Consider the following 14993-nt stretch of genomic DNA (forward strand, 5'->3'; position numbering starts at 1 on the left):
TCCAGAGATATCTGTGTGTGGTTCCAGAGATGTCTGTGTGTGGTTCCAGAGATGTCTGTGTGTGGTTCCAGAGATGTCTGTGTGTGGTTCCAGACTTGTCTGTGTGTGGTTCCAGAGATGTCTGTGTGTGGTTCCAGAGATGTCTGTGTGTGGTTCCAGAGAGAGATGTCTGTGTGTGGTTCCAGAGATGTCTGTGTGTGGTTCCAGAGAGAGATGTCTGTGTGTGGTTCCAGAGATGTCTGTGTGTGGTTCCAGAGATGTTTTCTTTGGTGCTGGGGCAAAGTAGGTTCAGACAGATTGACTCTCAGCAGGACCTCTCACAAATGAGGACATAGTGCCATCATTTTGGGAAACCCAAGGGCACTGACACTGGTGCACTACCCTCCCCTCCCAGAAGCACCTGTTACCTTGTCTCTGTTGCTCTTCTGCAAATTTTATCAATTAGATCTGACACACACAATTATTGGATTCCTCCAGTCCACTATGTGATAAAACCAGCTCTGTGTGTTTCCTGGAAGGAAATCTGACATTGTTTCACTACACAGGAGGGTTTACCTTGTCTGTATATATTTACCTTGTCTGTAGATTTTTTGGGGGTGTAAATGTTTAGTTATTTAGCAGATGATCGTATACAGAGAAATTAGGGTTAAGTGCCTTGCTCAAGGGCACATAAACAGATGTTTCACCTAGTCAGCTCAGGGATTCGAACCAGCGACCTTTCAGTTACTGGCCCAATGCGCTTAATCACTAGGCAACCTGCCGCCCTTTCTTGAGAGGGAGAAGAGGGCTGAGAGAGAGGGAGAAGAGGGCTGAGAGAGAGAGATAGATGGATAGAGGGTGAGTGTGGTAGAAGAGGGCTGACTGAGGGGGAGAGGGCTGAGAGAGGGGGAGAGGGCTGAGAGAGGGGGAGAGGGCTGAGAGAGGGGGAGAGGGCTGAGAGAGGGGGAGAGGGCTGAGAGAGGGAGAAGAGGGCTGAGAGAGGGAGAAGAGGGCTGAGAGAGAGGGAGAAGAGGGCTGAGAGAGAGGGAGAGGGCTGAGAGAGAGGGAGAAGAGGGCTGAGAGAGGGAGAAGAGGGCTGAGAGAGGGAGAAGAGGGCTGAGAGAGAGGGAGAAGAGGGCTGAGAGAGGGAGAAGAGGGCTGAGAGAGAGGGAGAAGAGGGCTGAGAGAGAGGGAGAAGAGGGCTGAGAGAGGGAGAAGAGGGCTGAGAGAGAGGGAGAAGAGGGCTGAGAGAGGGAGAAGAGGGCTGAGAGAGGGAAGAGGGCTGAGAGAGGGAGAGAGGGCTGAGAGAGAGGGAGAAGAGGGCTGAGAGAGAGGGAGAAGAGGGCTGAGAGAGAGGGAGAAGAGGGCTGAGAGACAGGGAGAAGAGGGCTGAGAGAGAGGGAGAAGAGGGTTGAGAGAGAGGGAGAAGAGGGCTGAGAGAGAGGGAGAAGAGGGCTGAGAGAGAGGGAGAAGAGGGCTGAGAGAGAGGGAGAAGAGGGCTGAGAGAGAGGGAGAAGAGGGTTGAGAGAATCAAATTAAATCAAATTTATTGGTCACATACACATGGTTAGCAGATGCTAATGCGAGTGTAGTGAAATGCTTGTGCTTCTAGTTCCGACCATGCAGTAATATCTAACATGTAAACTAACAATTTCACAACTACCTTATACACACAAGTGTAAAGGAATGAATACGAATATGTACATAAAAATATATAAATGAGCGATGGCCGAACGGCATAGGCAAGATGCAGTAGATGGTATAGAGTATAGTATATACATATGAGATGAGTAATGTAGGGTATGTAAACATTATATAAAGTGGCATTGTTTAAAGTTGCTAGTGATACATTTAATTACATCAGATGGCAAGATGCAGTAGATGGTATAGAGTACAGAGAGTACAGAGATGAGTAATGTAGGGTAAGTAAACACTATATAACATAAAGTGGCTAGTGATAAATTGATTACATCAATTTTTCCATTATTAAAGTGGGTGGAGTTGAGTCAGTATGTTGGCAGCAGCCACTCAATGTTAGTGATGGCTGTTTAACAGTCTGATGGCCTTGAGATAGAAGCTGTTTTTCAGTCTCTCGATCCCAGCTTTGATGCACCTGTACTGACCTCGCCTTCTGGATGGTAGCGGGGTGAACAGGCAGTGGCTCGAGTGGTTGTTGTCCTTGATGATCTTTTTGGCCTTCATGTGACATCTGGTGGTGTAGGTGTCCTGGAGGGCAGGTCGTTTGCCCCCGGTGATGCGTTGTGCAGACCTCACGACCCTCTGGAGAGCCTTCCGGTTATGGGCGGAGCAGCTGTCGTACCAGGCGGTGATACAGCCCAACAGGATGCTCTCGATTGTGCATCTGTAGAAGTTTGTGAGTGTTTTTGGTGACAAGCCGAATTTCTCCAGGCTCCTGAGGTTGAAGAGGCGCTGCTGCGCCTTCTTCACCACACAGTCTGTGTGGGTGGACCATTTCAGTTTGTCCGTGATGTGTATGCCGAGGAACTTAAAACTCTCCACCCTCTCCACTACTGTCCCGTCAATGTAGATAGGGGGCTGCTCCCTCTGCTGTTTCCTGAAGTCCACGATCATCTCCTTTGTTTTGTTGACATTGAGTGTGAGGTTATTTTCCTGACACCACACTCCAAGGGCCCTCACCTCCTCCCTGTAGGCCGTCTCATCGTTGTTGGTAATCAAGCCTACCACTGTAGTGTCATCTGCAAACTTGATGATTGAGTTGGAGGCGTGCATGGCCACGCAGTCGTGGGTGAACAGGGAGTACAGTAGAGGGCTGAGCACGCACCCTTGTGGGGACCCAGTGTTGAGGATCAGCGGGGTGGAGATGTTGTTACCTACCCTCACCACCTGGGGGCGGCCTGTCAGGAAGTCCAGGACCCAGTTGCACAGGCGGGGTCGAGACCCAGGGTCTCGAGCTTAATGACGAGTTTGGAGGGTACTATGGTGTTAAATGCTGAGCTGTAATCGATGAACAGCATTCTTACATAGGTATTCCTCTTGTCCAGATGGGTTAGGGCACTGTGAGGTGTGATGGCGATTGCGTCGTCCGTGGACATATTGTGGCAGTAAGCAAATTGGAGTGGGTCTAGGGTGTCAGGTAGGGTGGAGGTGATATGGTCCTTGACTAGTCTCTCAAAGCACTTCATGATGACGGAAGTGAGTGCTACAGGGCGGTAGTCATTTAGCTCAGTTACCTTAGCTTTCTTGGGAACAGGAACAATGGTGGCCCTCTTGAAGCTTGTGGGGACAGCAGACTGGGATAACGATTGATTGAATATGTCTGTAAACACACCAGCCAGCTGGTCTGCGCATGCTCTGAGGACGCGGCCGGGGATGCCGTCTGGGCCTGCAGAATTGCGAGGGTTAACACGTTTAAATGTTTTACTCACGTTGGCTACAGTGAAGGAGAGCCCGCAGGTTTTGGTGGCGGGCCATGTCAGTGGCACTGTATTGTCCTCAAAGCGAGCAAAAAAGTTGTTCAGTCTGTCTGGGAGCAAAGCATCGTGATCCGCGACGGGGCTGGTTTTCCTTTTGTAGTCCGTGATTGACTGTAGACCCTGCCACATACCTCTCGTGTCTGAGCCGTTGAATTGCGACTCCACTTTGTCTCTGTACTGACGCTGTACTGAAGAGGAGAAGAGGGCTGAGAGAGAGAGAAGAGGGCTGACAGGGGGAGAGGGCTGAGAGAGGGGGAGAGGGCTGAGAGAGGGGGAGTGGGCTGAGAGAGGGGGAGAGGGCTGAGAGAGGGGGAGAGGGCTGAGAGAGGGGGAAGAGGGCTGAGAGAGGGAGAAGAGGGCTGAGAGAGGGAGAAGAGGGCTGAGAGAGGGAGAAGAGGGCTGAGAGAGAGGGAGAAGAGGGCTGAGAGAGAGGGAGAAGAGGGCTGACTGAGGGGGAGAGGGCTGAGAGAGGGGGAGAGGGCTGAGAGAGAGGGAGAAGAGGGCTGAGAGAGAGGGATAGATGGATAGAGGGTGAGTGTGGTAGTGACGTGAAGAAGGACATTAATGACCCTGAGAGGACTTATTGTTCTCTCTCTCTCTCTCTTTATCTCTTTATTTTTCTCTCTCTCTCTCGCAAGCATGCACACACACACACACACAAACATACACACACACACACACACACACAAACAAGCATGCACACACACAAACAGACACAAACAAGCATGCACACACAAACAGACACAAACAAACATGCACACACACAAACAGACACAAACAAACATGCACACACACAAACAGACACAAACAAACATGCACACACACAAACAGACACAAACAAACATGCACACACACACACAGACACAAACAAACATGCGCACACACAAACAGACACAAACAAGCATGCACACACACAAACAGACACAAACAAACATGCGCACACACAAACAGACACAAACAAGCATGCACACACACAAACAGACACAAACAAACATGCGCACACACAAACAGACACAAACAAGCATGCACACACACAAACAGACACAAACAAGCATGCACACACACACAGACACAAACAAGCATGCACACACACAAACAGACACAAACAAGCATGCACACACACACAGACACAAACAAGCATGCACACACACAAACAGACACAAACAAGCATGCACACACACAAACAGACACAAACAAACATGCACACACACACAGACACAAACAAACATGCACACACACAAACAGACACAAACAAACATGCACACACACAAACAGACACAAACAAGCATGCACACACACAAACAGACACAAACAAGCATGCACACACACAAACAGACACAAACAAACATGCACACACACACAGACACAAACAAACATGCACACACACAAACAGACACAAACAAACATGCACACACACAAACAGACACAAACAAGCATGCACACACACAAACAGACACAAACAAACATGCGCACACAAACACAGCAAGAGAGAGTGGTTACTCTTCAGCCTGAGAGTTGCTCTAGGGTTTAGAGAGAGAATCCTTTAGTTCCCCACACAGCTTCTCTAGCTCAGCTTCCTCTTGGCCTTTACTATTCTGCTGGTAAACACTGAGAAATGAACCACTCACAGTAGTTTTATTATTTAGGAATCCCATTAGCTGTTGCCAAGGCAGAAGCTACTCTTCCTGGGGTCCAAACATATTAAGGCACTTACATTACATATAAAACTAAAGATAAAACACCACTACATATCTACAATGCAAAATGTTTAATACCACCATACAACAATATTACAATGTATGTGCATGCATGTGTCTGTACCTTTCTACTGCTTGCATCAGTTACCTGATCTAAAAAAAAAACTTTATTTAACTAGGCTAGTCAGCTAAGAACAAATTCTTATTTACAATGACGGCCTACCCCGGCCAAACCCGGACGGCGCTGGGACAATTGTGCACCGCCCTATGGGACTCCCAAACACGGCTGGTTGTGATATAGCCTGGAAATCGAACCAGGGTGTCTGTAGTGATGCCTCAAGCACTGAGATGCAATGCCTTAGACCACTGCGGCACTCGGGAGCTCCTGTAGAGTTCCATGAAGTCATGGCTCTATGCAGTACTGTGCGAGCTGTGTGCAAGTATTTTAAACAGACAGCTCGGTACATTCTGCTTGTCAACACCTCTTACAAAAACAATTAGTGATGCATGTCAATCTCTCTTCCACTTTGAGCCATGAGAGATTGACATGCATGTCATTAATGTTAGCTCTCCGTGTACTTTTAAGGGCCAGCCGCACTGCCCTGTTCTGAGCCAACTGCAATTTTCCTAAATCCCTCTTTGTGGCACCTGACCACACGACTGAACAGTAGTCCAGGTACGACAAAACTAGATGCTGTAGGACCTGCCTTGTTGATAGTGCTGTTAAGAAGGTAGAGCAGCACTTTATCACGGACAGACTTCTCCAAATCTTAGCTACTGTTGTATCAATATGTTTTGACCATGACAATTTACAATCCAGGGTTACTCCAAGCAGTTTAGTCACCTCAACTTGCACAATTTCCACATTATTCATTACGAGATGTAGTTGAGGTTTAGGGTTTAGGGAATGATTTGTCCCAAATACCATGCTTTTAGTTTTGGAAATATTTAGGACTAACTTATTCCTTGCTACCCATTCCAAAACTAACTGCAGCTCTTTGTTAAGTGTTGCAGTAATTTCACTCGCTGTAGTAGCTGATGTGTATAGTGTTGAGTTATCTACATACATAGACACACAGGCCTTACTCAAAAACATGTCTTTAGTAAAGATTGAAAAACGTAAGGGGCCTAAACAGCTACCCTGGGGAATTCCTGATTCTACCTGGATTATGTTGGAGAGGCTTCCATTAAAGAACACTCTCTGTGTTCTGTTAGACTGGTAACTCTTTATCCACATAAAGAGTAAAGCCATAACACATACGTTTTTCCAGCAGCAGACTACAATCAGTAATGTCAAAAGCTGCACTGAAGTCTAACAAGACAGCCCCCACAATCATTTTATCATCGATTTCTCTCAGCCAATCATCAGGCATTTGTATAAGTGCTGTGCTTGTTGAATGTCCTTCTTTATAAGCATGCTGAAAGTCTGTTGTCAATTTGTTTACTGAAAAATAGCATTGTATCTGGCCAAACACAATTTTTTCAAAAAGGTTACTAAGGTTTGGTAACAGGTTGATTGGTTGTCTATTTGAGCCAGTAAAGGGGGTTTTAATATTCTTAAGTAGCGGAATGACTTTAGCTTCCCTCCAAGCCTGGGGGCACACACTTTCTAGTAGGCTTATATTGAAGATATCGCAAATAGGAGTGGCAATATCGTCCACTATTATCCTCATTCATTTTCCATCCAGATTTTCAGACCCCGGTGGTTTGTCATTGTTAATAGACAACAATAATGTTTTCACTTCTTCCACACTGACTTTACGTAATTAAAAAGTACAATTCTTGACTTTCATAATTTGGTCAGATATACTTGGATGTGTAGTGTCAGTGTTTGTTGCTGTCATCCCTAAGTTTGCTTATCTTGCCAATGAAAAAGTAATTCAAGTAGTTGCCAATATCAGTGGGTTTTGTGATGAATCAAATCAAATCAAATCAAATTTATTTATATAGCCCTTCGTACATCAGCTGAAATCTCAAAGTGCTGTACAGAAACCCAGCCTAAAACCCCAAACAGCAAGCAATGCATGTGAAAGAAGCACGGTGGCTGGGAAAAACTCCCTAGGAAAAACTCCTGAGAAAGGCCAAAAACCTAGGAAGAAACCTAGAGAGGAACCAGGCTATGAGGGGTGGCCAGTCCTCTTCTGGCTGTGCCGGGTGGATATTATAACAGAACATGGTCAAGATGTTAAAATGTTCGTAAATGACCAGCATGGTCAAATAATAATAATCATAGTAATTGTCGAGGGTGCAACAAGCACGTCCGGTGAACAGGTCAGGGTTCCGTAGCCGCAGGCAGAACAGTTGAAACTGGAGCAGCAGCATGGCCAGGTGGACTGGGGACAGCAAGGAGTCATCATGCCAGGTAGTCCTAGGGCTCAGGTCCTCCGAGAGAAAGAAAGAAAGAAAGAGAGAATTAGAGAGAGCATATTTACATTCACACAGGACACTGGATAAGACAAGAGAATACTCCAGATGTAACAGACTGACCCTAGCCCCCCGACACATAAACTACTGCAGCATAAATACTGGAGGCTGAGACAGGAGGGATCAGAAGACACTGTGGCCCCATCCGATGATACCCCCGGACAGGGCCAAACAGGCAGGATATAAATGAATGAGCGATCTGATTCAATGAATGATGGAGCCGAGGTATCTTTTGCCCCAAAATTTAATTTAAGGTGCTCCAAAGCTTTTACTATCATTCTTTAAATCATTTATTTTGTTTTATAGTATAGTTTATTTTTCTTCAGGACTCTGAGAGGAGATGATATGGCTTGCCTGTGGGTGTTTGGGAAAGACTCCTGACTTCCTGTCTGAGTGGGAAGTAATGCTCCTGGTATAGCTGGAGGCGTCATCATGTAACAGATGTGTTCCTGTTATTGTGTTACATCCTCCATATGGTTCATATGATAAAGATGAGCTTAACACGCACCTCTCTCTCTCTCTCTCTCTCTCACTCTCACTCTCTCTCACTCTCTCTCTCCCTCTCTCTCTCTCTCTCTCTCTCTCTCTCTCTCTCTCTCTCTCTCCCTCCCACCCACCCTCCCTCCCTCCAGGGGAAGCGTCTCCCTCTGTACCTGTCTCTAGATGTTGAGGAGGGGGAGGTGTCAGATGATGACAGTGCTGATGAGATTGAGGACGACTTTAAACTGAAGAGCAGCAATGTAAGTTAAAACAGGTCAAAGTCATGTTCTGTCATGCAACTGTATCCATTTTACACATACATTTCAGTAATGGCTGGTGCGAAGGCCTGTCCATTAATCAGTGTGTTCTCACTGCGTCAGAGACAGGTAATGGCCATGTAATGGACTTCTAATTTATTTTATTTAACCTTTCTTTAACTAGGCAGCATTGACAGCATTGAGCTGAAATTAGGGCTGGGACCTCACGATACGATATTATAATGATACTTAGGTGCCGATATGATATGTAATATACTGCGATTTTATTGCGTTTTGTTGTTCCAAACATATTGCTCACTATACATCTGCTGCAGAGAGACAAGAGAGCACGAGAAAAGGAGTTTTGATCTGTCAAGGAAAATAAAAGTAATGAAAACATGTTGGCTCATTATTTAAAAAGAAGATGGAGAACAAGCTGTATCATGAAAAGTTTTGGTGCAGGTACAGTCGACTAGTGCTAGCTAACATTACCTAGCAAAAAAATGCATTTTTATATATATATATATATATATATATATATATATATATATATATATATATATATATATATATATATAGCATCCAGCATCCCGAAGTCGCCTCTTCACTGTTGACGTTGAGACTGGTGTTTTGTGGGTACTATTTAATAAAGCTGCCAGTTGAGGACTTGTGATGCGTCTGTTTCTCAAACTAGACCATCTAATGTACTTGTCCTCTTGCTCAGTTGTGCACCGGGGCCTCCCACTCCTCTTTCTATTCTGGTTAAAGCCAGTTTGCGCTGTCCTGTGAAGGGAGTTGTACAAGATCTTCAGTTTCTTGGCAATTTCTTGTATGGAACAGCTTTCATTTCTCAGAACAAAAATAGGCTGCCGAGTTTCAGAAGAAAGGTCTTTGTTTCTGGACATTTTTAGCCTTTAATCAAACCCACAAATGCTGATGCTCCAGATACTCAACTAGTCTAAAGAAGCCCAGTTTTATTACTTCTTTAATCAGGACAACATTTTTCAGATGTGCTAACATAATTGCAAAATGGTTTTCTAATGATCAATTAGCCTTTTAAAATGATAAACTTGGATTAGCTTACACAACGTGCCATTGGAACACAGGAGTGATGGTTGCTGATAATGGGCCTCTGTACACCTATGTAGATATTCCATCAAAAAATCTGCCGTTTCCAGCTACAATAGTCATTTACAACATTAACAATGTATACGCTGTATTTCTGATCAATTTGATGTTATTTGAATGGACCAAAAATGTGCTTTTCTTTCAAAAACAAGGACATTTCTAAGTGACCCCAAACTTTTGAACAGTAGTGTATGTAAAAAAAAAATGTCCTCTCACTGTCAAATCCATTTATTTTCAGCAAACTTATCATGTGTAAATATTTGTATGAACATTACAAGATTCAACAACTGAGACATAAACTGAAGAAGTTCCACAGACATGTGACTAACAGAAATGAAATAATGTGTCCCTGAACAAAGGGGGGTCAAAATCAAAACTAACAGTCAGTATCTGGTGTGGCCACCAGCTGCATTAAGTACTGCTGTGCATCTCCTCCTCATGGACTGCACCAGATTTGCCAGTTCTTGCTGTGAGATGTTACCCCACTCTTCCACCAAGACATCTGCAAGTTCCTGGACATTTCCAGGTGTAATGGCCCTAGCTCTCACCCTCCGATGCAAAAGGTCCCAGACGTGCTCAGTGGGATTGAGATCTGGGCTCTTCGCTGGCCATGGCAGAATACTGACATTCCTGTCTTGCAGGAAATCACACACAGAATGAGCAGTATGGCTGGTGGCATTGACATGCTGGAGGGTCATGTCAGGATGAGCCTGCAGGAAGGGTACCACATGAGGGAGGAGGATGTCTTCCCTGTAACGCACAGCGTTGATTGCCTGCAATGATCACAAGCTCAATCCGATGATGATCCCCAGACCATGTCAGACCTTCCACCTCCAAATCGATCTCGCTCCAGAGTACAGGCCTCGGTGTAACGCTCATTCCTTCGTCGATAAACGCGAATCCGACCATCACCCCTGGTGAGACAAAACCGCGACTCGTCAGGGAAGAGCACTTTTTTCCAGTCCTGTCTGGTCCAGCGATGGTGGGTTTGTGCCCATTGTTTAAGTGTTCCCTTTATTTTTTTGAGCAGTATATATACTGCTCAAAAAAATAAAGGGAACACTTAAACAACACATCCTAGATCTGAATGAAATAAATAATCTTATTAAATACTTTTTTCTTTACATAGTTGAATGTGCTGACAACAAAATAACACAAAAATAATCAATGGAAATCCAATTTATCAACCCATGGAGGTCTGGATTTGGAGTCACACTCAAAATTAAAGTGGAAAACCACACTACAGGCTGATCCAACTTTGATGTAATGTCCTTAAAACAAGTCATAATGAGGCTCAGTAGTGTGTGTGGCCTCCACGTGCCTGTATGACCTCCCTACAATGCCTGGGCATGCTCCTGATGAGGTGGCAGATGATCTCCTGAGGGATCTCCTCCCAGACCTGGACTAAAGCATTCGCCAACTCCTGGACAGTCTGTGGTGCAACGTGGCGTTGGTGGATGGAGCGAGACATGATGTCCCAGATGTGCTCAATTGGATTCAGGTCTGGGGAACGGGCGGGCCAGTCCATAGCATCAATGCCTTCCTCTTGCAGGAACTGCTGACACACTCCAGTCACATGAGGTCTAGCATTGTCTTGCATTAGGAGGAACCCAGGGCCAACCGCACCAGCATATGGTCTCACAAGGGGTCTGAGGATCTCATCTCGGTACCTAATGTCAGTCAGGCTACCTCTGGCGAGCACATGGAGGGCTGTGCGGCCCCCCAAAGAAATGCCACTCCAGACTCTGTCACGTCTGTCACGTGCTCAGTGTGAACCTGCTTTCATCTGTGAAGAGCACAGGGCGCCAGTGGCGAATTTGCCAATCTTGGTGTTCTCTGGCAAATGCCAAACGTCCTGCACGGTGTTGGGCTGTAAGCACAACCCCCACCTGTGGACGTCGGGCCCTCATACCACCCTCATGGAGTCTGTTTCTGACCATTTGAGCAGACACATGCACATTTGTGGCCTGCTGGAGGTCATTTTGCAGGGCTCTGGCAGTGCTCCTCCTGCTCCTCCTTGCACAAAGGCGGAGGTAGCGGTCCTGCTGCTGGATTGTTGCCCTCCTACGGCCTCCTCCACGTCTCCTGATGTACTGACCTGTCTCCTGGTAGCGCCTCCATGCTCTGGACACTACGCTGACAGACACAGCAAACCTTCTTGTCACGGCTCGCATTGATGTGCCATCCTGGATGAGCTGCACTACCTGAGCCACTTGTGTGGGTTGTAGACTCCGTCTCATGCTACCACTAGAGTGAAAGCACCGCCAGCATTCAAAAGTGACCAAAACATCAGCCAGGAAGGATAGGAACTGAGAAGTGGTCTGTGGTCACCACCTGCAGAACCACTCCTTTATTGGGGGTGTCTTGCTAATTGCCTATCATTTCCACCTGTTGTCTATTCCATTTGCACAACAGCATGTGAAATTTATTGTCAGTCAGTGTTGCTTCCTAAGTGGACAGTTTGATTTCACAGAAGTGTGATTGACTTGGAGTTACATTGTGTTGTTTAAGTGTTCCCTTTATTTTTTTGAGCAGTGTATATATATTTTTAATCGATATAAGGAGTCATACATAGTATCAATATAATATCGTCCAAAATAATATTGCGATATGTACAGTAACTGTATCAATCACAACCAGAATTCACCGCACTAATAGGACTGTAATGTTAGAGCTGGGAAGGTATGATAGACGATTAGCTCGAGTTGTGTTTGAGACTAATTCATGTTTAACGAGCTTGTCGCAGACACGGCGTGTGTGTGTGTTTAACAATTCCAATTTAGTGAATTATTAGCTTCATTATACAATACACCTCAACAAACGTGACTGGAAAAGCAAGAGGAATGGGAGATATGTTTCCCCCTGATTCATTCCTGATTAAGTTCTTACATTTGAATCCTATCATAAAATGGACTGATAAATAACTTAGAATTATGCGATGAATATGTGATATGTCACTAGTTTCCCTCAATCCCAGTGAAGAGAGGGTGATATGTACAGTACCAGTCAAAAGATTGGACACACCTACTCATTCAAGGGTTTTTCTTTCTTTTTTTTGTATTTTCTACATTGTAGAATAATAGTGAAGACATCAACTATGAAATAACACACGTGCGTCTGTCTGTCCGTCCGTTCGTCTGTCCGTCCGTCCGTACTGGTAGCACTGCCAGGACTACACTAATGACCTGGTGTATTCAACCAGGGACAGATGGGTTTAGAACCAATACATCATCAACTCATCTCTCTCTCTCTCTCCCCGTCGCTCTCTGTCATTCTCTGTCGTTCTCTCTCTCTCCCTGTCATTCTCTGTCGTTCTCTCTCTCTCTCGCTGTCTCTGTCTCGGTCTCGGTCTCTCTCTCCCTGTCGCTCTCTCTCTCTCTCTCTCTCTCTCTCTCTCTCCCTCCCTGTCGCTCTCTGTCGTTCTCTCTCTCTTTCTCGCTGTCTCTCTCTCTCTCTCTCTCCCTGTCGCTCTCTGTCGTTCTCTCTCTTTCTCGCTGTCTCTGTCTCTCTCTCTCTGTCGCTCTCTGTTGTTCTGTCTCTCTCTCTGTCTATCTCTCTCTCCCTGTCGGTCTCTCTCTTCCCTCCTTCAGAGTAATGGTAACCACCAAGTAGAAAGTTACATCAGGAAGAAGCTGGACTGTCTTTTGAAGGAGTCTCAGATCGGAGACAAGGAGGACACAGACAGCTTCAGCATCAGAGCCTTGCTCAGAGCCACACATGTAGGCCTGCAGAAGAACCTAACGGTACATGTGCGCACACACACACACACACACACACACACACACACACACACACACACACACACACACACACACACACACACACACACACATACACACACAGCTGATCCCAAAGGGAACTTCTCACCCGAGCTGGTAGGTCTTTCACTGAATGCAGAGAAATAATACATTGTTAGTGAGAGAAAAATGTCTGCAGTGTCTCTTTTATTAATATTTAATTTCCCTGCCTCTGCTGATTGTATTTTCACATTAATAGGTCTCTAAACATCCATTTTAATGCAGTGTGTCTAACAGTATGAGCAGGGAGTTCCTATACTCTTCATTCTCCCCCCGTCTCTCCCTCACACACGTACCAGTTTATGGCTTGGTGTCTGTGGAGAGTCCTCTAGCTACAGGCTGCTAATGAGGCTGTGATAAATCAAAGAGACACACACACATTTAATCAAAATCAAATGTTATTGGTCGCTTACACATATTTATCAGATGTTATTGCGGGTTTAGTGAAATATTTATGTTCCAACAGTGCAGCAGTATCTAACAATACATGCAACAAAAAAGGAATTAAGAAATATAGAAATATTAGAACAAGCACTGTCAGAGTCCAGAATATAAATATATATATATGATGGTGTGTATAGACAGACAGTATAGGAATAGAAAAGCAGAATATATATGTATAGGATGGTGTGTATAGACAGACAGTATATGAATAGAAAAGCAGAATATATATATATATATATATATATATGAATAGGATGGTGTGTATAGACAGACAGTATATGAATAGAAAAGCAGAATATATATATATATATATATATATATATATATATATATGAATAGGATGGTGTGTATAGACAGACAGTATATGAATAGAAAAGCAGAATATATATATATATATATGAATAGGATGGTGTGTATAGACAGACAGTATATGAATAGAAAAGCAGAATATATATATATATATATATATATATATATGAATAGGATGGTGTATAGACAGACAGTATAGGAATAGAAAAGCAGAATATATATGAATAGGATGGTGTGTATAGACAGACAGTATAGGAATAGAAAAGCAGTAACAAAACACAAGCGATGTCTCTCATCTTCTCATGTGGTGTATTTCGTTTGTACCCGTTTGCCCCTCTAGAGTCACAAAGAGGGACTGAAAAAATCCCAAAGTCGATCCTTCATCAGCAACCTAAAGCAAAAGGTGAGATCATATCTGAACTTTCATGATCATGTTTTGCCCGTTACAGACATCAAGATGTCCTGCCAGATGGTCATGTGGGGCGGCAGGCAGCCTAGTGGTTAGAGCGTTGGACTAGTAACCGAAATGAACTGACTTGCCTAGTTAAATAAAGGTAAAAAAAAAGTCTCTATTGCTTGTCAAATATCTTTGTCCACAATACCCAGATCCTGACTTAGTAATGTTTGTACTGTCTCAGGTCTGCCATTGTAAAAGTCCTTTCTATAAATAAATGAATGAATGAATTAATGAAATTATAATTATTTTTAGTGTGTTAATTCAGCAATTGGCAACCCATACCGTATGGGATTAATTGACACATTAACAAACATAATAATTCACTATGGTAATTAGAAAAAATAAAATACATCAATACATGCTAGTCAATAAGGTTATCCAGACAATAATTACAAACCTAGAGCAGTACAATAACACACACTGCGAGAGGACCAAGTCATTTGGTGTCACTCTAAAGCGGAAAGGGTGAATAAACGAGTCAGCAGTAGGTTCTCTTGGTTGAACCCAGTTCTCTATTGAGAGATTACTGACAATACAAACACTCCAACACAGTCAATGAGAATCTC

General features: G+C 44.4%; 1 protein-coding gene across 1 annotated transcript in view; it reads left to right on the forward strand.

Annotated features, from left to right (window-relative positions):
* The window catches only part of plch1 (phospholipase C, eta 1), a 138231-nt gene that overhangs the window by 104870 nt on the left and 18368 nt on the right, over window positions 1-14993 (forward strand). Inside the window, exons 9-11 of the mRNA XM_029774038.1 lie at window positions 8188-8295; window positions 13011-13163; window positions 14311-14373. Coding sequence (XP_029629898.1) covers window positions 8188-8295; window positions 13011-13163; window positions 14311-14373 — 324 coding nt within the window. The remainder of the gene's footprint in view (window positions 1-8187; window positions 8296-13010; window positions 13164-14310; window positions 14374-14993) is intronic.

Source organism: Salmo trutta, chromosome 13 (assembly GCF_901001165.1).
Source record: "Salmo trutta chromosome 13, fSalTru1.1, whole genome shotgun sequence".
Classification (NCBI taxonomy): Eukaryota; Metazoa; Chordata; class Actinopteri; order Salmoniformes; family Salmonidae; genus Salmo; species Salmo trutta.